Source organism: Molossus molossus, unplaced genomic scaffold, assembly GCF_014108415.1.
Source record: "Molossus molossus isolate mMolMol1 unplaced genomic scaffold, mMolMol1.p scaffold_m16_p_12, whole genome shotgun sequence".
Classification (NCBI taxonomy): domain Eukaryota; kingdom Metazoa; phylum Chordata; class Mammalia; order Chiroptera; family Molossidae; genus Molossus; species Molossus molossus.
In genome coordinates this window covers 68,840,362-68,864,974 of record NW_023425347.1, presented here as the reverse complement: position 1 = coordinate 68,864,974, position 24,613 = coordinate 68,840,362, and the positions used below count along the sequence as shown (strand labels likewise).

At 36.2% G+C, this 24,613-nt stretch overlaps 1 protein-coding gene across 2 annotated transcripts in view; it reads right to left on the bottom strand.

The window, feature by feature from the left end:
• The window catches only part of SPATA6 (spermatogenesis associated 6), a 102,842-nt gene that overhangs the window by 28,501 nt on the left and 49,728 nt on the right, over positions 1–24,613 (bottom strand). For both annotated transcript variants that reach the window (XM_036256528.1, XM_036256530.1), the window contains 3 exons: positions 22,416–22,456; positions 4,820–5,004; positions 970–1,069 (listed from right to left, as the gene is read on the bottom strand). In XM_036256528.1, the coding sequence (XP_036112421.1) occupies positions 970–1,069; positions 4,820–5,004; positions 22,416–22,456 (326 nt within the window). The remainder of the gene's footprint in view (positions 1–969; positions 1,070–4,819; positions 5,005–22,415; positions 22,457–24,613) is intronic.

Here is a 24,613-nt window from a genome sequence, read left to right as displayed (position 1 = left end):
GTGGGGTACAGACTGACAATCCCCAGAAGAGGGGGTTAACCACAGAACTTAAATGCATGTATGCATGAACAGTGGACATGGAGAACAAACTGGGGACTGGGCAGGGAGGGAGAGGGAGGGGAGAATCAGTGGGGGAAAAAGGAGAAACATCTGTAACAAAAATTAATAAAAAAAAAAAGAAAAAGAAACTTAAAATTGTACAAACTAATGCTAATGTCACATAATCCAGTTATGTCCTCAGGACTGAGCTTAGTGCCCAAGGTGACACTCATGATAAGTAATTGTTTTTAAAACAAATAAATGAAACAACAAATCAAACACAAAAAGAATATATAGTAATTATTTTCCTGTGTCATTCATGTATACAATTTTTACTTTATCTTAGAAAATATTCTCACATTGATGTTCCCTAATATTAAACCTGATGGACCTGATCTGATCTTTTCTCTTTTAAACAATTAACATAAAAATTAACTGGGCCTTGGCTGGTTTGGCTCAGCAGTTGGAGCGTCAGTCTGTGGACCAGAGAGTCTTGGGTGGTTCCCGCTAAGGGCACATACAAAAAAACAAAAAACAAAAAACAAAAAATTAACTGGAAGGTTTCTTCAAAATACATATTTTCTCACCCCCTACCTCATTCTACCATTTAGAATCAAATCTATTTGTAGGACATGTAATTGCTTTGTACTGGGCCAAAAAACAACAGTCTCTGTATTTTGAAGGCTGTGAAAAAAATTATCATAAAGTCACTATTTACTGACTCTTTATGAGATAGTAATCACTAACTTGGTTTCTGTTTCAGATGCTCTGTGTCAAACATTTTGCATAATGACTCAAGTCAAGAAGGAAGTTAGATATGGAGGTTGTATCTTTTCTTCCCAATGACTAGATAATGCAAACTTTCAGCATCTTGGGTGGTTTTCATGCCTAGTTATTAAAAGCCTTCAAGAGAAAATTTGAGAAACTAACATATAAATGTCTTTGATGAGCCTGATGTGATTTCAAGACATTTTTTACCCGGTCATGGATCTCATCGCAGTTTGAAGGTGAACACCAATCAGAATGGAATCTGTGGGCATAGAAAACAAAGGTGACTGTAGCCAGAGGGTGAGAAAAAGAAATCTTTCTAAATGCCAGACACAGAAAGTCATTTTTTCTTACCCCTATGTGATAATATATAAAGATCAGAACCATATTTTTCTTCTTTCAAACATGGATAAGAGGCAGATATAAAATCAGGTACTAATTCTCAGCTGTAGTATTAAGTACTTACAATACGTTCAATAAATAATCTTAATAAACTTTAACACGCTTTTGGAATAACAAACCCATGTATCTGACCATTTTAATAATTTCCATACATAAGTCTTTGGAGCTTTATCTCTACATAAAGATATAGATTTTCATGTTAGAACAATAATTCCATGTAGTAGAGTGCCTTTAAAATTAGTTCTTATTTTCCAGTAACTGAATAATACTCAAACTATGTGGAAGAAATTCCTTTTCTGCATACAGAAAAATAAAACAAAATATTTATAATCCAATCATGGCCTTGCTCCTTCAGAATACAGGGGGACAATACAGATATTGAATCGTGTTGTACATCTGAAACCTATATAATGTTGTGTGTCAATTATACGCAAACAAAAAAATGAAGAATATAGGGTAACATCAAAATTGAATGATCCCATCCCAGTTACAGATATCACTTGTCTAGTATCTACTATGACATAAATGTATTTTTAAAAAAGTAAATATTAAAAAATAGGAAAGAAAACTATGTCTCTTATTAGAGTCTGAATGTTGGACTTAAAGATGTCCAAGAAGAAATAAAGCAACCATTTCTCTTTGTTATGCCCTTCCCAGACTCAAAACTGGCACTGGTATAATTAAGCTGTATAAATAATAATAAAAATTTCTAGATCTGCTTAAAATGCATACATATGAAATGCTATTGATAATTCCTTTATAAAGGAATGAATACTAAAATGCTAACAGGTGGCTTAAAAATTTGCCTTTTTATCTCCTAGTTTGTTCTTTAAAAATTGCAATTATCTATGTTTACTCAAAGTATAGACTATTAAGCAGAATAAATAATTTACAAAACTTGTTTTAAAGAATACAATCAATAATGGATGGTCAACGACATCTAAATTTTAATCTCCTGCATTTGTAAAGGGAAGTGTTACCGCATCTCTGCAAATACACTGGCAGACCGTATTTGCTACACATGCACACACCTTGAGACTCTGAGACCCACACGTGGCTGCAGCAGGCACCGTGGCATCTCTGCAGTGACACCCTGGGAGGATCCACTAGTCTGTGCTGTGGTATAAGAAATGATTGCCTAGCGATATTTTACTCCATTTATAAAAATCAAAACCTTAAGCGTGATTTAAAAGACTATCAGTTCCCTTCTAATTAGATTTGCTAGTATTTCTCAGTCTGATTTTAGTAATAATTCTACAGCCTAGTACAAATTATGTCATAATATTAACATTTATACTCTGAGGAGAAAACTGCTTCTGAGCTGTAACACATCAAAATGAAACCGTTTTATGGTGTGCTAACTCTATTGGAAGTATTTTTTAAATGGGCTTAAAGCAAAGAAACTTTCACTATAAATAAAAAATTTATTTGCTTAGAGTCACTGATAAAGTTTTTTAAAGTCTCGTTATTCACATACATGATTAAGGAGTCAGCATGTTACAGCAATCTTAGGGAAAACTTAATTAATTTTAATGAATATTTACCCAGATAAATTCTATAGTGGTACATTCTGTCACACTCCCAAATTTTCCTGGGCCATATAATCTACATTTACAGCAGTTTAAATTGCTTATTATTCCAATAGATCGTATAAACACCTATCAATATACAGCTGAATGACCGAAAAAGCCAGATCAGAGATGTCTTATATTTAAATATGTGGTACTGAGTGTGCTAAAGAACATGTTCCTAGTAATGTCATAAAGATATTTTATTTTCCTTTATAGACTAAATCTAGATCTTTTTTAGAAAATACATTCAAAATAGTGCTGTTTTGCCTCACTGAAAGTACCCCTCACATTTCATTGTTTTAGATGAATTCAAAACTAAATTGCTGTTATATTTTATTTTAAACCTCAACCTCCCTCAAATCATAGAGAAGACAGGCAATGTTTAATATTAGAATCACCCATTTCCTTCTTTAACGTGTCCACATCTATTATGCAGCATCAAAATAAACGTGTGGACGCCACTGTCTACTCTCAGCCACGCCAGGCAGGGAAACACGCGAGGGGACAGCTGGCTTAAGCTGTCCTCAGTGTAAACAGTCTGAATGTAGCCTCGCTGAAGAATTCATCAACCTTGAAAGGACAGATTTCAAAAACTGGAACAAAATTACATACTTGAATAAAATAACACAAGATTAAAATTGACATTGTACCATAGTGGTAAACAACTGAAGAATTCTGCAAAATATGTGAAAAGGTAGAAAAATAATACATTTATAAAAACATATCCAAGGATATACAGGTAAAAAAATCTTGAAAACCTACAGATACAACAAAGAACCTAATCAACAAAATTTCAAATCCTTAATTCTAAAAGCAGTAAAACGAGAGCAGACCAACTATATGTCTAAACGTCTCAGCAGACATGGAAACCAAAGAAAATCCCTTGATACTGATACACAAGTCACCAGACTTCAGCAGAAAAACTTCTCTTCAAGAGCTTTCTTGAACTTATAAAGCCTATATTTAGGTAAATTATCTGTCTATCTAATCTCTCTGAATCGATGATCCCCATAGGCATGGGCATAGTGGACTAGAAGCAACATTAATCACAATTCCCCATCTCAGGATTAGGGTCTCCCGCATACCTCCAGATATCCCTTTTGAATGCATATCAGGCTAGTGAGAAAACAGACCAATCTATTTGTTCAGAACAGGAATGTTTTAATACAGCCTCCCAACCGACACATCAGTTTTAAGATGAACTTGTGATAGACCCTCTATAGTTAATTTACACTTTGCCCCTTATGTTCGATGGCCCTAATAGGCAGTAGAAATGTGGTGTACTACTTTATACTTCAGCTTTTTAATACTATCTGTAAAGATAGATTTTATTTCTATGTTGTGGATAGTATTATATCTGTGAGGTATTCAAATTTCTATAAAAATTTGGGTGTTTTTTGTTTTTGTTTTTTAGTTTATGACAACTATTGTTTTTATGATACTATTTTTGAGAGAGGCAAGGAATTTCCAACTTGAGTTCAACAATTATAACAACAACAACAACAACAAAAAACCAGAAGAGGAATTATTTGTTTCACATTCAAATTATAACTAGTGGCTAACTTTGGCTGTAAAAGCATTTCTAAAGGGAGAGCTCAAGTCTTTACATGATTAAGATTCTCTTGGGGAGCTGGAGGGAGGTTATTCGAGGAAACTAGGTACCATATTACCAACAATATGTACTATCATCATTATCACCAAAAGGAAAATATAACCTATGCTATTTTTATACTTAAACCATGCCTATATTAAATACCTATGAATCTACTAAAAGCAAACATCACATACTGTATTTTTCACTTTCATAAACTACAGTACTTAATTAGGGTTAAAGCCACCCCAATTAATAAACTCACTTCAAGAAAACTGGGCTGGAGAGGAATATCTAATACTATGCAACATGTTCTAAATAACAACTTCAGCCTCTGAAAATCAAATTATACTTTTACAAATAATCACTGCACATTCATTATTGCTTTCTTCTCTTTTCTATGATGGATATTCATAAAAGTAGTCCAGAAATAGAGACTAAGTATTACCTTTCCCTGAGAGAAGCTCGATTTAACACAGGGCTTGGAGGGTGCTTCAGCAATGTTGAGGGTGCCGAATGAACAAGTAAGGTCCTCGCTGAATGCTGGGGCTTGCTACATGACCTTGGGCTCAAATACTCATCACATCTTTCCAAAGAGTCATCGTAGTCTCTTCCATGGGGGGTCCTGATAACCTGATTAAGAAAGTATATATGTATGCACATAATATATATAATACAGTACACACACATACACACACCCTTTGTTAAAGTCAAAAAATATAACACCACAGTTATATTTTAAAGTACATTTTAGAATGTAGCAATCAATCTTACTATCAAAGTAAACATTAAATGTATCTGGGTTGTTCATTCCACAAGTCTAAAATTGATAAAGTTCTATCAACTCCCTGGGCTTCTGAGGAGGGGTGAAGTAAAGGTAGGGGTATATTTATAAAACAAAAGAAAAATACATTTAAATAGTAGCCTAGTTTAGCCCCCACACAGAATTCTAGCCCTAATTCTACTCCTTTATTGCTTCATTTGTTCTGGGGACAGACAAATGAATAAACCAGAATAGACAAATTCATAAATCCCTGCCCTTGCAGAAAAATTACATTCTAATAAGGAGAAATAGATTTAAACACAAACACACACACACACCAAGGCCACTAGATAAAAATATACAGTGTGTTAAAGGATGACAAATACCATGAGAAGAAAAGAAGTAAGGAAAGGAGAGAAGTCCTGATGGTTGCGGTGGGAGGGGTGCCTTGGGAAGAAGCTGTTCATTTCAAACAGGACAGTAAATGAGGACTGCATACATCAGAGAATGTCTTGGTAAAGACCTAAGGAGTAAAGGCCTGAAAACCTTATAAAAACCACAAGACCTAAATCCTGGGGATGTCTGTGGGAAGAACATTCAAGAAAGAGAAAAAAATAAAGGCAAAGATCCTAAAGGTTGGAGTGGGGCATGCCTGATATATTAAAAACAGCAAAGAAGACAGCAGGGCTGGCTAAATAGTAGGAGATGAGGTCAAGGGTAGATTCTAAGGACTTAGGCTTCTATTCTGAGCAGGAGAATTATGCTCCTTTTTAAAAAATAAGATCTCCTTGGCCACTATGTTAAGAACAGTCCATAGAGGGGCTAAGGGAAATCAGCTAGAAAAGTATCACAACAAATATCAAAATAGAGGAAAGGAGGCTGGCTTGGGTCAGAGGGATAGCTTGGAGGTGAAAAGTGATCAGGTTCAGATGGCATTTTGAAGATAGAGCCAACAGGATTTGCTAATGGACTGGCTGTCAAAGATAACACCAACCTCTTCCAGCCCAATCAACTGGAAGACTTGAGTTCATATGAATTAGGTACAATGTTTCAACTGGAAGGGTAGAACAGTGAGATATAAGGAGATGGGTTTTGGACATATTTAGCTTTACCCATCTATTAATCTATTAATCAGCCAACATATTAGAGGGGTGTTCAGGGGAAGAGTCCAGGATAAAGATATAAATAGTATTTAAAGATATGACACTAGGTGATACCACCAAAGAGTGCGAGTAAATCGAAAGAAGAAAACACCTGAAGACTGAGCTTTGGGAACACTCCACCACTGAGAGGCTGGGAAGGTGAAAAGGAAACACACTAAAGAGTGACCAGGGAAGAAGGGGAAAAAATAGGAGAGTTGTTGTTCTGGAAGGCAATTAAAAAATGTATTTCAGGAAAGGGAAGTACCTGGGTCAAAAACTGCTGATGCATCAAGTTAGAAAAGACCGAGAATGCACCTTCAGATTTTGGCAATAGGAAGGTCATGAGTGACATCAACAAGTGTAGTTTTGATGTCCTGATGTCAGTGATCATCTGGAGTTGAGTTCAACAGTGAATGAGAGGAGGAATTGCATTTATTTAACAGTTAACTAACTTCCAGGCACTGCACTAAGTGTTGGGACTATACACTAGCAGTATTATTTCCTAAATATTTTATCTTTAAGAAGGTCAGTTTGACCTTTAAAAAAGCTACCTAATCTTTCACACTCATTTTCCTCATATGTAAAATAGGGTTAATAATAGCTAATTTGTTGATTTTCCAGTTTGTTTATTAAAGTATCTTACAGAATGCCTAGGTGTTTTAATCAGTTATTCAATAAATATAAGTAATTTATTACTAAAAAGCCAGTCGAACACAGCTTTTTGATTCAACACTACCACATTTTACACTGATTTCCAGAATTACAGCAACATATGACGAGTCAACAGTCAGCTGAGAGAATCAAGTTTTCATCCCAGAACCAAATAGCATGTAATTCAAATGACTCAGTTACAGTCCCAAATAACTGACTGAGAAATATGTGATCCAGATTGCATAAAAGAAAAGAAAAATTCCTCCACTGTTAACTGTTCAGAGACAAAAAGCAAAAACAGTAAATGTCAAAAACAAATCAAAGAGGTCCATGGTCAACAAATGTAAGTACATATATTACGATATTAAGAGACTGATAGGAAAGGGGAAAAAATGTTGTTATAATGCTGTTTCTACAATTATGTCCAGATACGAGCCACTTGGCTTATATTAGATAGATTATTTTCTCCTTATTAATTTCAGTGCCAGTTGAGTCATGTTGGCTGGCAGATGACTTCATTTTTTAATTTACTAAATTTTCTCCCCAAACTAGTCAGCAGTACTTTAAATAAAGCCCCTTCTAGGTGATTAGAAGTTTTTCTCTATTTATCAGAACATTCACTGAGAACCTCTTGAACAACATGTTAGTGAATACTCAGATCTAGAGAGATACAGGGATTTAAATTCACAATCCAGATGAGACAGGGAGCAAACGAAAGATAACTGGGAATGAGATAAGCCATAATGACAATATACCCTAATGACAATAACTGCAGAAGGAAATTCAAAGACTTCTAGTGAACTGAATGGTGGAGGTCTCCCAGAGGAGGCAAGACTGCAAGACCTTAAGTAGAGAAAGGGCATTCAAAATAGGGGGAAAGGCACAAGAACAGATCAACAATGACTACAATCACTTGGCTCTCTTTATAGAAAAGTAAAATGAGAGAATACAATAGATAGAAAGAAGAGAACATTGTAGAGAACCTTAAATGCTCTAACTCAATACTATTCAACATTTACTAAGCATCTTCTACATACTGTATAAAGTACTATTGAACAAGGTAGGAGAAAGCAGTTACTGATAAATTTAACAGGAGCCCTCAAAGATGTTACAATCCTGAATAGGGAACATGATAAAACAATAAGGAATGTAATTAGAACTAAATACACATATAATACGTAAGTGTGCAATGGGAACACAGCTGGGATGTATTCTTTCCAGAGAATTAGAGAAAACATTTGTTTCAGAAAGTGTTATATCTAAATGGGGGGCTAAGAAATATAATAAGTCTCTGATAAGAATCCACTTTGAACTTTCAACTTTAAGCCATAGCTTCATAAAAAAAGGGGGGACATGTAAGTAATAATGCAACAATAAAGATTTTTTTAAAGAAGTTTCCATAGCTCTTGTGAGTTTTCCATAGGTTACTTATTCACTTCCAAAAACCAAATGGAATATTATCTCTTTGGTTCATTACAGAAGTGCTTCAATTCTTGGATAATTCCTCAACAACACTGGCTTAGAGTCTAAAGACGTGTGTTCAAATCCCTCCTAGTATGTGACTCTAAGCAAGTCATTTACTCTAAATTTTAGTTTCCATCTATAAGCTGAGGAAATAACCTTGTAAGTTTGTCACAAATATAAATGAAATAAAATTAGTGAAAACACAAAGTAGAGGGCTTGACTTAGGAAAGAATAATAATATTTATTTCCTTTGTTTATAGAAATCTTCATATATCAGTATAAAAAGGTTGTTTTTATAGTTATGAAAATAGTTATTTAAATGCCTTTGCTATGACCACAGAAATGTAACAATTGTGACATTGAAAATATTGGAAAGTATCAAGAAAAAAAAACTAATATTTTAAATCAATCTGAAACTGTTACAGGTAGAAAAGAAAACATCATATGCTAAATTCATTGCAATTACATAAATGTAATGTGATTATGTAAATGACGTTTTTAAATCTGCGTTATAGTGTTATATAATAGTTTAGTTATACTTACAAGATTCCTGAAAAGTTGCTTATATAATCAATTAATAAGTTAAATCATAAACATGATACTGTATAAACAGAATCTTAAAGATTCCACCAAAAACCAAATAGAACTGATACATGAATTCAGTAAAGTAGCAGGATACAAAATAAATATCCAAAAATCAGTTGCATTTCTATACACTAATAATGAACTATTAGAAAGGAAAATTAAGAAAATAATCCCACTCAGAATTGCTTCAAAAAGAATAAAATACCTAGAAATAAATTTAACCAAGGATGTAAAAGACCTGTACTCAGAAAATTATAAGACACTGTGGGAAGAAACTGAAGAAGATACAAACAAGTGGAAGAATATACAGAGTTCATGGATTGGAAGAATTAACATCATTAAAATGCCCATACTACCCAAAGCAATATACAGATTCAATGCAATTCTTATCAAGATAGCAATAGCAATTTTGAGAAAGAAGAACAAAGTTGGAGGAATGACACTACCTGACATCAAACTATACTATAAGGCATTGTACTCAAAACAGCATGGTACTGGTATAAAAGACATATGGATCAATGGAACAGAATAAAGAGCCCAAAAATAAACTTATGCCTTTACAGTTAATATGTGACAAACAAGGCAAAAACATACAATGGGCTAGACAGTTTATTCAATAAATAATGTTGGGAAAGTTGGAGAGATACGTGAAAAAAATATGAACCTAGACATCTTCTTATGCCATGTACAAGAATAAACTCAAAATGGATTAAAGACTTCAATATTAGACTAGAAACCATAACAATCCTAGGAGAAAACATAGGCAGTAAAATCTGGGACATTTCTTGTAGCAATATTTTTTCTGATATATTTCCTTGGGCAAGGTAAAACAAAAGAAAAAAATAAACAAATGAGACTACATCAAACTAAACAGTTTTTGCACAGCAAAGGAAACCATCAACAAAATGTAAAGACAATCCACTGAATAGAAGAACATATTTGCTGATACATCTGATAAGGGGTTAATATCCAAAATGTATAAAGAACTTATAAAATTCAACATGAAAAACACAAACAATCCAATTAAAACATGGGCAAAGAATCTGAATAGACACTTCCCCAAAGAGGACATACAGATGGCCAGTAGACATATGAAAAGATGCTCAACATCACTAATTATCAGAGAAATGTAAATTAAAACCACAATGAGATTTCACCTCACACCTGTCAGAATGGCTATCATTAATAAATTAACAAACAATAAGCGCTGGCGAGGATGTGGAGAAAAGGGAACCCCTGTGCACTGTTGATGGGCATGCAGACTGGTGCAGCCACTGTGGAAAGCAGTATGGAGGTTCCTCAAAAAATTAAAAATGGAACTGCCTTATGACCCAGCAATTCCACTTCTGAGGATGTATCCAAAGAAATCCGAAACACTAATTCAAAAGAATATGTGCACCCCTATGTTCATTGTAGCATTATTTACAATAGCCAAGATTTGGAAGCAGCTCAAGTGTCCATCAGTGAATGAGTGGATAAAAAAAGTTGTGATACATTTACACAATGGAATACTACTCAACCGTAAAAAAGAAGAAAATTTTACCCTTTGCAACAGCATGGATGGACCTGGAGAACATTATGCTAAGTGAAATAAGCCAGGCAGAGGAAGACAAGTACCATATGATTTTAACAAACTAACAAACAAACAACATAGAGGCGGACTCAGAGAGAGAGCAGGCTGACAGCTGGGGCGGTGGGAAGGGTATGGAGCGGGGTGTGGAGGGATTGAGTAAAAAAGAAAAAAAAAAAGAGCAAGAACTCACTCATGGACACAACAACAGTGTGGTTATGCTGGGGGGTGGGGAAGGGAGGAGAGGTGGAGGAGGGTATCGGGGGACAAACGGTGATGGGAAAAAATGAAATAAATAAAAAATGTTAAATTTTATTAATGGCCATATACTTTTTATATTTACTAGAACTCTGAGGTGAAGTTACTGAAAGAATTAATTACTAAGTATAATGGAAACCAGTAATTCACTTATATAACAAATAGTTGTTGAAAGTCTACTTAGTATCTGGTACTACACACCATGCTCTAAAATTTCTCCTTTGTCATGGGGCATAACATTTAAGAAATAAATACAAATAATTCTAATGAAAATAGTGGGAAGTAGCTGAGAATAAGGACTGTAAGAAAGAAGTGCAGTATAGGTAATACCTTCAGGATGGTGAGAAGAAAGTATCATTCTGATTCAAAGGAAGAAAAAGTTTGGTAACTGAGATCAGTTTCTCAAATTTGCTGAGAACATTCCTTAGTGAACCCTACTTTAAGTGAATGATCAATTCCTATCTTATCCAATTTAAAAATCCATATACTAAACTATCTGCTTTGATTTAAAGAAGATGTAGTTTCTTTATACACAAGAAGAATGTAGAAAAAAACTTCCAAAATAATGCAATAAAAATAAGTAATTCCTAAATATATCAGTCCTTGAGTTGGGGTGTGAGGAACCCTTCCTTCTTAGATCTTTGTTCTTACGCACGTTTATAAATAACTATAATCCTCACAACAATCTTATGAGGTAGGTATTTTTATTATCTCTACACTTTACAGGCAAGAAAATTGAAGCAAAGTTAAAAAGCTATTAAGTGGTGAGGGTCCCAGGCCAGTGACACATGAAAGATCTGTGGCAGAAATCAATGAAAAATTTACATAGCCCAAGCTTCACAGGACGCCTGTAAGGAAAGTCCCACTGAAGATGGGCTCACAGTCCAACTTATTAACAGCCCAATACACAAAGCTAAGGAACAAACTGACCCCCCAGAAAGAAAGAAAAGACCCCTGCCTAATTTTATGATGTGATCATAGCAGTACTACTCAACCCCTGAAAGAAAGTAAAGAAAGGTATTTACAAACCATCCACAATGTAATATATAGGGAAAAAATCTTAAATGAAATATTAAAGTTTACTTCAGTAATATTTTAAAAAAGAATGTAACATGACCAAGTTGGGTTTATTCAGAGAATACAAGGATGTGTTGCTAATAGAAAATCTATTCATTCACTACCAAAAAAAAAAAATCATTTTCAACTCGAACAGATGCTGAAAAAAAAAAGCATTTGATAATTTTCAGCATCCATCCACTCATAATATAAAAATAGATATTCTTTGCAAACAAGGAATATCAAAGGGAATGTCCTTAACTTGCTAAAGGATATCTAATAAAAATCTACTGCAAATAACATTCATAGGTGTAAAACCTTGGACATGATCCTTTAATGACAAGATCAAGACAAGAATGCACACTGTTATGGGGCAACATATTAAGCATCAAATTAAGTTTAAAATCAGTGGTTTGAGCCCTGGTCAGTTGGGCTCAGCGGTAGAGCATCGACCTGCGGTCCAGAGAGACCTGGGTTCAGTTCCCGCTAAGGGCATGTACCTCGGTTGCAGTTTGTCCCTGGCCCTGGTTGGGTCGTGCGGGTGGTAGCCACTCGATGTGTCCCTTTCATGTCGATGTTTCTCTCTCTCTCTTCTTCTGTCTCTCTCTCCCTCCCCACTCTATCTGAACAAAAAATGGAAAAATGTCCTCGGGTGAGGATAAAAAATAAAATAAAAATAAAAAAAAATCAATGGTTTGACATATTTAAGGTTCATTGTTCCCTGCGCTTTATGGTATTACAGGTTAGTAAGAGAAATTAATACTTTGCAAAACTGCCCAAGGACCCCTGTTGATGTGACACACTGAAAAACTTACAGCTGTGTCATCTAGAACACAAGGTCTCATTGTTACTGTAACAGGAAGGAATTCAGATCGGTTCTATAGTTCATCCTGGAAGGGATCCATATAATTTCCATTCACAGCCTGTTGGCTAGAACTAGGCCCCCACATTTGTGCAAGAGGGCTTGAACATATTGACAGGGCAGGAAAGCCGATAAGCAGTATCTCTGCCACATCCACTATCACCACTTTTATTCAACACTGTATTGATGATCCTAGTAAGTTGAGACAAAGAAATGATTTGAAAGGCAGAAAGAAAATTCATTATTTGTAGATGATACATTTGCCTCTATTTAAAAAGTCAATCAATATCTATGATAAGAATGTTATACAAAAATCTATTTTAAACCTATACATCAGTAAAACACACACAAAAAAGTAATTTTACATGAAATACTATTTGCAATAGGAAACAAAGCTATGTGGTCACTAAGAATAAATCTAACAATGTGTAACATTAATGGAAAAGTATGTATTACTTTAGTAATGTATTCCTTAGTAAGACATGTGAGAACTGAGACCACCTGTATTCACATGGCTTAACTATCAACAAGGAACTGAAGCCAACCTACCTCCACTTGACTTTACCATGAATTCCAGAAAATTCTTTCCCAGGAAAAATGTTATAAACCAGTAAATAACTTGATTACTTGCTTCAAAACCTTCCCATAAAACATTTACCTAAACAACAGTCTGATCAATCATCAATCAGCTTCCTTCTTGAAACAACAGATTCTTACTCTGGGAAACAGTCTCTTTCTCAAAGGTAATTAATTGATCAATCAATGAGACAAATCCCTTTAACTGTTTCTTTATCAAGACTTGCTTTAAGACCCCAACCTTTGTATCCATTAATCCTAAACTTTTGTATCACAAACTTTACCAATTAAATTCCCTTAAGAAAAGCCCTACCATAAAAACTGGAGACCAGACCCTAAAACCCTATAAAGAAATGCCCCTAATTTCCCCCCATCAGAGACACTACTAAAACTGTGAAGGTGGTACTCTCTCTTAAGGCATTATGCCATAAACTCAATTTTGCTTGACACCAAAAGATTATTCAGTTATTATCCTGGTATTTTTTTTCCTTTATTAATATTAGAGAGACAGAGGAAGGGAGAGAAAGAGAGAGAGACAAACATCGATGAGAGAGAACATCAACTGGCCGCCTCCTGCATGCCCCCCACTGGGGATCAGGCCCAAAACCTGGGCATGTACCCTGACTGGGAATCGAACCGGCAACCTCTTGGTGCATGGGTCAATGCTCAACCACTGAGCCACACCGGCCAGCGTATACTGGTATTTTTTTAAATCTTTTTTTTTTTTAATTGTAGTAGATATGCATTATTATATTAGCTTCAGGTGCACAGCCCAGTAATCAGACATTACAAAACTTACTAAGTGACCAACCTAATAAATCTCACACCCATCTCACCCCATAATAGTTATTATAATATTATTGACTATATTCCCTATGCAATACTTGATAAATCCCCATGATTCTGTAACAACCAATTTGTACTTCTTAATCCCTTCACCTTTTCACCCAGCTCCCCAATACCCCTCCCATCTGGCAACTGTCAAAATGTTCTCTATATCTGTGAGTCTGTTTCTGTTGTGCTTCTTCATTTATTTTATTTTTCAGATTCAATTGTTGATAGATATGTGTTTATTACCATTTCATTGTTCATATTTTTAAACTTTCTTTTCTTCTTCTTAAAGACCCATTAATATTTCTTATAAGACTGGTTTGGTTGTGATGAACTCTTTTATTTTCTTGTCTAGAAGCTCTTTCTCTGTCCTTCAATTCTAAATGATAACTTTGCTCGGTAGAATACTCTCAATTGTAGGCCCTTGTTTAACATCACTTTGAATATTTCTGGCCAATCCCTTCTGGCCTGCAAAGTTTCTGTCAAGAAATCAACTGACAGTCTTATAGGAGCTCCCTTGTAGGTAGGTAACTACTTTTCTCTTGCTTTTTTTCTTTAACCTTTTGCCTTTTAATTATGATGTGTCTTGGTGTGGGCCTCTTTGGGTTTATCTTATTTGGGACTCTATGGTTCCTGGAATTGATGTCTATTTCCTTCACACAGTTAGGGAAGTTTTCTGTCATTATTTTTTCAAGTAGGTTTTCAATTTCTTGCTCTCTCTCTATTCTTCCCGCACCTCCATGGATGAGAATGTTGGTATGCATAAAGTTGTCCCAGAGGTTCCTTACACTATACTCATTTTTTTTAATTATTTTTTTCTTTTTGCTGTTCTCAGTTGGTGTTTTTTGCTTCCTTATATTCCACATCACTGATTTGATTATTGGCTTCATCTATTCTACTGCTGATTCCCTGTAAATTATTCTTCATTTCAGTTAATATAACCGTCATTTCTGATGGGTTGTTTTCTATGCTGTTGAAGTTCTCACCAAGTTCATTGAGCATCCTTATAACAAGTATTTTGAACTCCACATCTAGCAGATTGATTGTCTCCATTTTGTTTAGTTCTTTTTCTGTAGTTTTGTTTTGTTCTTTCATTTGGGACATGTTTTTTTGTCTCCTCATTTTGGCAGCCTCTCTGTGTTTGTTTCTATGTATGAGGTAGAGCTGCTAAGTCTCCCAGCTTTTGTAGAGTGGCCGAATATAGTAGGTGTCCTGCAGGGTCCAGGACATAGCCTCTCCAATCACTCAAGCTGGGCACTCAAGGTGTACCTCCCATGTAAGCTGTGCACACCCTTCTTTTATAGTTGAAACTTGATTGCTGTTGACATGTTAATCAGAGGGATTTACCCCGAGACTGATCAGCTGCAAGGATTGGCTACAACTTCCAACCACTGTGGAGGATCAGCTGTTCAGGGGCCAATCCCACAGAACAGGACTTACTTTAGCAGGGCTCTGGTGCCCTCTGAGTCCACCCCTTGAGTGTATTGTTGGTGGAGATGGTTGGGTGGTGGTGCTTCATTGTGGTGCTTCATTGTGGTCTGAAGCTGTCCACTGGATGTGTTGGCTCTAGGGAGGTGCAGGCCAAGGTCAGCCACCACCTGTGCTCACCTGGGGCCACCTGGCATGAGCTACAAAGTGATCTGCAGATGACTGCTACTTGTGCTAGGCTTGGATGTGTGCAGGCAAGTCCAACCTATGAACCAAGGCTGGCTGCTGCTAGTGCTGGGCCTGGGGCCACTTAGTGAGAGGGATGGGGCTCGCTGATGCCAGATGCTGCTTGTTTGAGAGATTTTAGGAAAATCTGAAGCATGAGCCAAGACAGGCCATTTGTATGGAAAAGCCACTAGAAAGAGCATGGGTGGGCCTCAAGTTGGTGGGGCAGGACCTCAGGGAATCATCAGGGCAGGGCAAACTGTGTGAGCCAGGTTGATAGGTCTCAGATATGGCACTGAACTGCAGGCTCTGGTGGGGGAGGGCTCACCAAGGAAACAATGGCTTCGACCAGCACTTCCGTCTGGGAGAAAGCTGGCCCTCCAGCTCTTGCCCTGATGCCAAACAATTCAGTATCTTTCCATGTCTCTGGTACCTTTCAAGCTGCTGCCCCAGAGCTTGAACTCAGAGAGAGTGAGTCCAAGTAAGTCCGTGTGTGGGCCCTTTAAGAGGAATGCCTGGGACTCCTACAGCCCTCCATCTCCCTCAATCTCAATTCATGCTGGGTTTTACAGCCAGAAGTTATGGGGACTTCTTTTCCTGGGACTGGAATCCTGAGCTAGGGTCCTGGTATGGGGCTGGGACCCCTCACCCCTCGGTGGGGAGGGACCTCTACTGCCAAGATATCCCTCCCAGTTTACTTCACCACATGTGCGTGTGGAACCAGCCTGTTGCGCATCTCTGCCCCTCCTACCAGTCACAAAGTGGCTTCTTCTTTAATTCCCTAATTGTAAGACTTCCATTCAGCCAGCTTTCAGGTGGTTCTAAATGATGGTTTTCTGTAGTTCAGTTGTAACTTTGATGTGGCTTTGGGAGGAGGCAAGTGCAGCACTGACTTACACTCCATCTCGACTAGAAGTCTCTATTGTGGTGGTCCGGTATGCTGGCAGCTGACAGTCTGGAAGTCCAGTAAGATCCAAATAGACTCCCTGTGCTGCCACAGCTCAGACCCTCTGCTGAGAAATAGCCATGGACAAAGTCTCCTCTGAGACTTCTGAGCCTCCTTCCTCGTACACTTATTGCTGTAAATGGCATAATTTCACTAAGGATATTTTAGAATTGGAGGCCTCCTGGAAGAATTTTGTTTTAAATATGTTTTTATTGATTTTTTAAATTTATTTTAATTTTTTTAGAGAGAGAGGAAGGGAGAGATAGAAACATAGATGTAAAGGAGAAACATCGATCAGCTGCCTCCTGCACGCCCACTACTGGGATCGAGCCCACAACCTGGGCATGTGCCCTGACCAGGAATTGAACTGGGACCTCAGTCCATGGGACGATGTTCAATCCACTGAGCCACACCAGCTGGACAATTTTTTTTTATGTGAACACAACAGTTCATTTGAAAGGTGCCTTAGAATGAAAAAAAGCAAAAATCCCATCTAGTGGTTGCAATTCTTAATTGGCATAACAAAAATTCCAACATTTTCAGATTCCAAAAATTACTTTCATAAAAATTTGTTGACCAAGACAAATAAAAGGCAAAAAAATTAAAACTGTCTCTTTTAGATATGCTCACACACCACTGGAAAGAATGTTCAACTAATCCTTACCTCCTATACTAAGCTTCTCCATTACCTCAGATTCCTATCCTTGCTTCTGACCTGCCAGAAACAAGCCCAGTAACTTCTTAATGTTAAATCCGCTTCAGAATGCCAACAGTAAATATATGGTTTATTTTAAGCTCTGATCTGTTTCTAAGCTGAAAGCCACTGTCAGAGACTATCCAGAGTCTAAACAAGATAAAAAGGAATTTGTCACAGAATTTAAAAGTTTATGAACTCCAAACTCACCTTTACACATTTTCCTATCTTAAATGGTGACATAAAACACTGACAATTTTTTAAAAAATAAGTGTCTGGAGATATTTTTAGTAAGAGCTTGTTAATTTTCCAATTAAAGTAAAAGGACATCTTTATGATATTAAGTATTTCTCTATGAGAACACAGCATATCTTTTCTACTTTTCAAGCCTACTTATCCATCAACATTAATCCTAAAAATGTAATTTCCCCATTGCTATTAACCTCAATTACTACCACTCCAATACAAGCTTATTATTTCTCACATTGACTATTCAATACCTTGTTCACTAGTATTCACTCATTTCTCAGCCCAATCCATTTTCCATACTGTAATCAAGAGTGATCACAGCAGCACTATTTACAATTGCTAAGATCTGGAAACAGCTCATTAATAGATGAGTGGATAAAAAAGCTGTGGTACACATACACAATGAAATACTATGCAGCTGTACGAAAGAAAGATCTCTTATCCTTTGAGATGACATAGAGGGTCCTGGAGAGTATTATGCTAAGCAAAATAAGCCAATAAAAGAAAGACAAATATCACATGATCTCACTTATTTTGGAATATAATAAACAAAATAAGCTGATGAACAAAATAGATGCAGAGATATAGAAAGAAGTAGGGTTAAGACTGAAAACCCTTAAAGAAGGGGGGTGAGGGGGAAGGAAGAGATGAACCACAGAACTTATGTGCATGTATGCATAACCAATGGACACAGACAACAATGCTGTAGGGAGGGTGTGGAATCGGGAGGAAGGTGTCTATGGGGGGGAAAGGAGAAACATCTGTAACAAAAATAAATAATTAATTAAAAAAGTGATATTTTCAAAGTACATATCTAACCATTTCACCTTGCTATTTTAAACAATTTCATTTGCTTCCCATTGTATTTAGAACAATTACCAAAATTCTTACAACATGGTCTAAAAGATTTGATTCTAACACTACTCCAGCCTCAATTTATAACATGAACCTACTCATGTCTTTGACTTGTAGCAATACTGGTCTTTTAGTCGCCCAGCCACTGAATCTTTATAAACGTATTTCCCCTTCCTCCTTGCACGTGCTCTCCTTTTTCATGTAGCAAATTCCTATTCGCCGTTAGAGCTCAAGGACGATCAGAGAGCCTCAAAATGCTTCTTCCTTTCTGCTACATCGTATTAGAGCCTCTTAGCATATAATGTCCAAGCTAGTGCATGTCCTCCATGATATTTACTATGCTTCCAAGTCTATATTAATTTTGGAATTTTGTTAATATCTCCCTCACTATTATGAAATATCCATGAGGGCAGAGATGAATTCTAGTTTTGCTAGAATTTTATTTCCATATAATAGTTTGAGTCACATCATCTTTCTTAGAAGGAAAGGGAGATGTTGGGAGTGGGGAAGGACAAAGCATCCTAGGTGTGGCAAAATAAATTTCACCACACTCCCTGAGCAGAATTATTGCTGAAGAGTAGTCCTTGCTCTCACCAGGAGCTAAACTGGCTGGCACTCTGAGCATGCACCTCCCAGCCTCCAGAACTGGGAGAAAGTAAATGTTTGTATCTAAGCCACCCAGTCTTTGGTGTTTGTTATGGTAGCTGCCTAAATTTATTAGGACAGCCCTCATTTGAAAAATAAATATTTTGTATTACCCACTTATATAGCTTTAAATGAAATACACTGAAAGTGTCACTTACATATAGACACACTTTCAATGTATTGTCCTAATTATAGTATAAAGAGAAATTAAAGGATTCTGACTTTAAATATGTATTTGAATACATTAATGCTCAAATATGATGACTCTAGAAAACACAATAGATGCTTGCACTTGCTATGTAAGTAAGTTTGGAGTAAATGTAAGAGGATCATAAGCCATTCCATACAAGAAAACCAGGAAAATAAATGAGCAGTCATATACTTCATCAGAGTGTAATAGTACACCATATATTCTTAACAAAACAAAGCATGATCTTTATACCATTTATACTTGTATTCCTGTAATATATGGTGTATATCAAAACAACATGAAAATACTATTCTATGTAGAATTGGATTAGTCCTAGCAACTATGAGCATGTTGTTCACCTCCACGGTGGTCAGTGGGACAGGAGAACTCCTCATTGTTTGGAACTATTCCACTCTCATAGAGTGTCTAGCATCCCTACTCACTAAATATCAAGAACACTTCCCCTAAATAATTGTAATTTTAAAATGTCCCTGAAAATGTCTAAAATGCCACCTGGAGGATGGTCTAACCCCCACTGAAAACCCACACATTAATGAATGCCTATCACACAAAAGGCATGTGGAATCACACGTACAGGAGAGAAGCAGCCAGCGATTCGGGGTGGAGGACTGGTGGAACAAAAAAGAAACAAGACTGAAAGAATGTAAGTATTTATGAGAACAGCTGGTTATAATCATACAAGGCGAAGACAGTTGAGTTTGGCCAAAAGATATGACCAAGTATCTAGAAATCTTAAAAAGGGAGGCAATAGCTAAATCAGTATGGAGAAGTGGAAAAAATGGAAAGTAAAGATGTTAAAAAACCATTATCGAGGGAAGAGATAAACCACAGAACTTATATGCATGTACGCATAACCAATGGACACGGACAACAAAGCCGGGGACAGGGTGGGGGGGACGGGGATGAGGGTTTCAATGGGGTAAAAAAGGAGAAACATCTGTAACAAAAATAAAATTAAAAACATAAATAAGTAAATAAAAAGCAATTATCACACAAGCCAGACCAGCAGTTTCTCTTTTCTCCCAGGACACTGTACTTATTCTAAACTCTAAGACTTCTTCATTTTGCTTTCCTTCTAAAGACATACCCTCGTCTTTGCCTATATAAAACATATTTCTCAACAGAATTCGGACAAAGTCCAACTTTTCTGGAAATTATTTAGCAAGTACTCCCAGCTTTATGACTCTTTTCTTTGTAAAAATCCTATGGTTTCAGAACTAATCCCGTGAGCTCACTTGCCATCCATGGCCCTACAAGGGTAGTATGAACTATCGACTTCTACGCTAACACTAAAAGTGAAGAATCCAGAAGTGAGTGTGTGTGTGGGGGGGGAATTAAAGGTGGTTTGAAATGCAGTTCTTTCAAATAATTCACTTGCAAAAGAGGATTCTAAATATATACACCTATTTTTAAATGAACTAGCCAATGTAGAGCTGGATCACAGTTACCTTAAGATAAAGATTAGTGTCTTATAAACTTTGTCCCTTTCTGTCCATTCTGTATTTGTATGTAATTGGTTAACTTGTTTTCTCTTCATAATCCACTCACACAATACACACATATTAAGATCCACACTATATATCAGGCAATATGCTAGGAACTAGCAATTATCAATAAGCAAGATCAACAAGGTCTTTACCATCCTGGAATTTACAGATTAGTAAAACAGGCAGATTTTAAACAAAGATGAAAATAAATATATAATATAAATTGTGAAGCACGAAAAATTTTAAGAGATCAGTTTGTACCACTTTCTTACTCGTTTACTCCCATCTGCTAACTCCCCCACAGATTTGTTTATTTTATGTTTCTACGTCACAAAGCCCTTCTACAGCCTCTCCAATGAAGTCACGTCAGAGGCAAGAAAGGTTTTGTCATTGTCTTCAGTCAATACATCTTAGAAAGAGCATGTTCATTTAATTGCCCTGGCCAGTTTGGCTCAGCGGTTAGAGCGTCGGCCTGCGGTCCGGAGAGACCCGTGTTCGGTTCCCGCTAAGGGCATGTACTTCGGTTGCAGTTTGTCCCCGGCCCTGGTTGGTCGTGTGGGTGGCAGCCACTCGATGTGTCCCTTTCACGTCGATGTTTCTCTCTCTCTCTTTCTTCCTCTCTCTCCCTCCCACTCTATCTGTACAAAAGATGGAAAAATGTCCTCAGGTGAGGATTAAAAAAAATATATATATATATATATATATTTAAATAAAAAAATATAGGACATAAACTACTAGTATTGTGGCAGATAATTCATATGGTACCCCATATGATTTTATATGATACACAAAACATTTTAAATGGCACATGGACATACACTAAATAACATAGCATCACAAAAAAATGTGTGTTCTTTTCAATTCTCTTTCAATCAGAAATCTTCAGTTAGCTACTTATGTCTCTCATACCTATCTATCATTGTTCATCTCATGTTACAAAATAGAGAACATGGCTCAGAGCCTTTGGAAAACAACAGTTAGCTAGCCAGAGTTTAGTAACTGTTTTGCTTTCACAGTATCTTTAAGACTATCATTCATTTAAAGCATGTGCTATTGATTTTTCATTTACAGTGGTGAGATAAAAAGGTAAATTTAAAGAAAACAGTATAAATTACATGTTGATGTTATGAGGATGCACTGTGAATGACTGAAGTTTATAAATAGTACTGTGTGAGGTACTACTAAAAGTAACAACCTACCTTCCTTCTTTCCTTCCTTCCTTCCTTCCTTCCTTCCTTCCTTCCTTCCTTCCTTCCTTCCTTCCTTCCTTCCTTCCCCCGCCCCCTCTCTCTCTCTCACACACACACACACACACACACCCAGATACATTCAGTAACTAAACCAAAAGAACAATCTAAAGCCTACAAAATACTTGTAGAAAGACATGGAATGAAAAGTCTATTCTACCACTTGACAATATAGCCAAAATAATGACATTCATGATATGACAATTATAGTTGGTGCATTTTTTTTTACTATGATCATCTCTGACTTATGCTTTACTGAAAGCAAGGATAATTATCATTCTGTAATTTACACTACATACCTTATAATCCTTGGGTCGGTAGCTGCCAAGATGAGAGTGATCTGAAGAAAGATATATACAAGAAACTGTAAACATTTTATATCAAAAAGAAGAATATTTGATTTCATCTTTGCTTTTTGCTATCACTATGTTTCTGTGATTATAATGCATACAGCAGTTTTCAGAAATAGCTTAAAATCCTTCAATGTCACACAAGCAAGAATGATAAGCAATAAATTAAAACTTGTATTAGTTCTTCAGTAATTAAGTAATTTCATAAATACTAATTTCATTAGGGTGGGAAATATCTGAATACAGACCAGAATAATTTTTAGTTGATTAACCAATTTGTCTTCATGAATGGTTATAAAATTGACATGGATGAAATGGATAAGTTTTAGTTAATAAAGCAGTTTATGATGAAATATAATTCGAATATATAGATTTAATAGATATTGTCAACTCTTCTTGGAGTCCATGCTAGAATCAAGTCTGTCAAATGGAAACAGGGCCAGTTTCAGAGGGTGTAGCATACCTCAGTGTACAGACCTTGCTGACAAACAGATCTACATTACAGTCTAGCCCCCAGCACTTCCTTCACGACCTTGGGCAAACTACTTCATCTCTCTACGACCCATATTCCTCATCTGTCTGATGTACCTTGTTCGTAATTTATTTTAAAGACTGCATTAGACATTACATGCAAGGTAATAAAATAAATTTTAATACATTACTAACATCATCATCAACATCATTACAATCAAATTCTAAGTCAAACAAGCCTAGGTTGAATTTCTGATTCTACCATTTATCAAATATATTACTTTGGCAAAGTTATACAATTAATCTGTTTCATTCCTCATTTTAAGAGTATGAAGGCAATGCTTACTTTACCTCAGAGAGTCATAGTGATGATTAAGTTATACAGCTTATAGAAGTCCCTAGCACGGTCTCTGTAACAAATCGAATTATAAAACTATTCTAAATCTCTCCCTAAGATAAGGACCACTACATTGTAGATGCAGATTTGGGGTTTTACTCATTATTTAAAGGAGTCAACTTTCAAGAATCAACTTTTAAGTAGTATAATCTCTATTATATTGACAGTCAAGTAAATTAGAACCATAAATCGCAATTCTACTTCCTTGCTCATACATTCTGGTGAAAAGCATATTACATTTTACCTCCCAAATAGCTTTTTCCAGGAAAAAAAAAAGGCTAGATAGACAGAGACCTAGGATAAACTATATTCAGTCAACAGTTAGTTTTTGTTAATGGCACAAGGGGATGTTGGTTTTCCAAGTCCCCTAAACCATTAAAGAGAACTGCTGAAACATTAATGTCCTCCACACAAGGGCAGTTTCACCATTTAATTCAGAAAGATTCTACTTGCTTCAAGTGCCTTTCAAAATGAAAATAAATCATAGCTGCCTCCTCTTTTGTAAAATCTAATGCACAGGCATGGCCACAAATAGGAGAAAAAAATAAAAGAATGATAAAGAATACTGAGCCAATTGCTCCAAACATGCTAGCTTTGAAAATGAAGGTAGTAATTTCTGGACATGGTATACATTCCTTCTGGCCACTAATGTAATATTACAAGTATCAATATATTAAAGCACTTGTATGTCTTCTGCCTTCCACAAACCATTTATAAACTTATCCCAATTCAGATTTATAATTTTCTTTCATTTTTACAAATTAAGCTCTTCCTTGGAATGTGAGATTTCCCAATGTTCACATTTAATCTCCCTTACCAATAATTACTATATTCTAAATGCATGAGATAAAGGAGGTTAGATTCACAGCCCATGGTTGTGAAGTGCTTATAATCTACTTTGGTTAAGTTATACAAAGTGAGTAACAGCATAAAAGAACAGAATGATACAGGCAATTAATACTATTAAAAAGTCATCTGAAGCCCTGGCCGGTTTGGCTCAGTGGTTGGAGCGTCAGCCTACAGTCCAGAGAGTCCCGGGTTCGGTTACCGCTAGGGGCACATACCTCGGTTGCAGTCTGCCCCTGGCCCTGGTTGGGTTGTGTGGATGGCAACCACTCGATGTGTCCCTTTCACGTCAATGTTTCTCTCTCTCCCTCCCACTCTATCTGAACAAACTATCGAAAAAAATTTCCTCGGGTGAGGATAAAAAAAAAGTCATACGAAGATCAATCTCTCAAGGTTGAAGGAAATAAAAAACAACAACTTCCTAAAGGAGGAA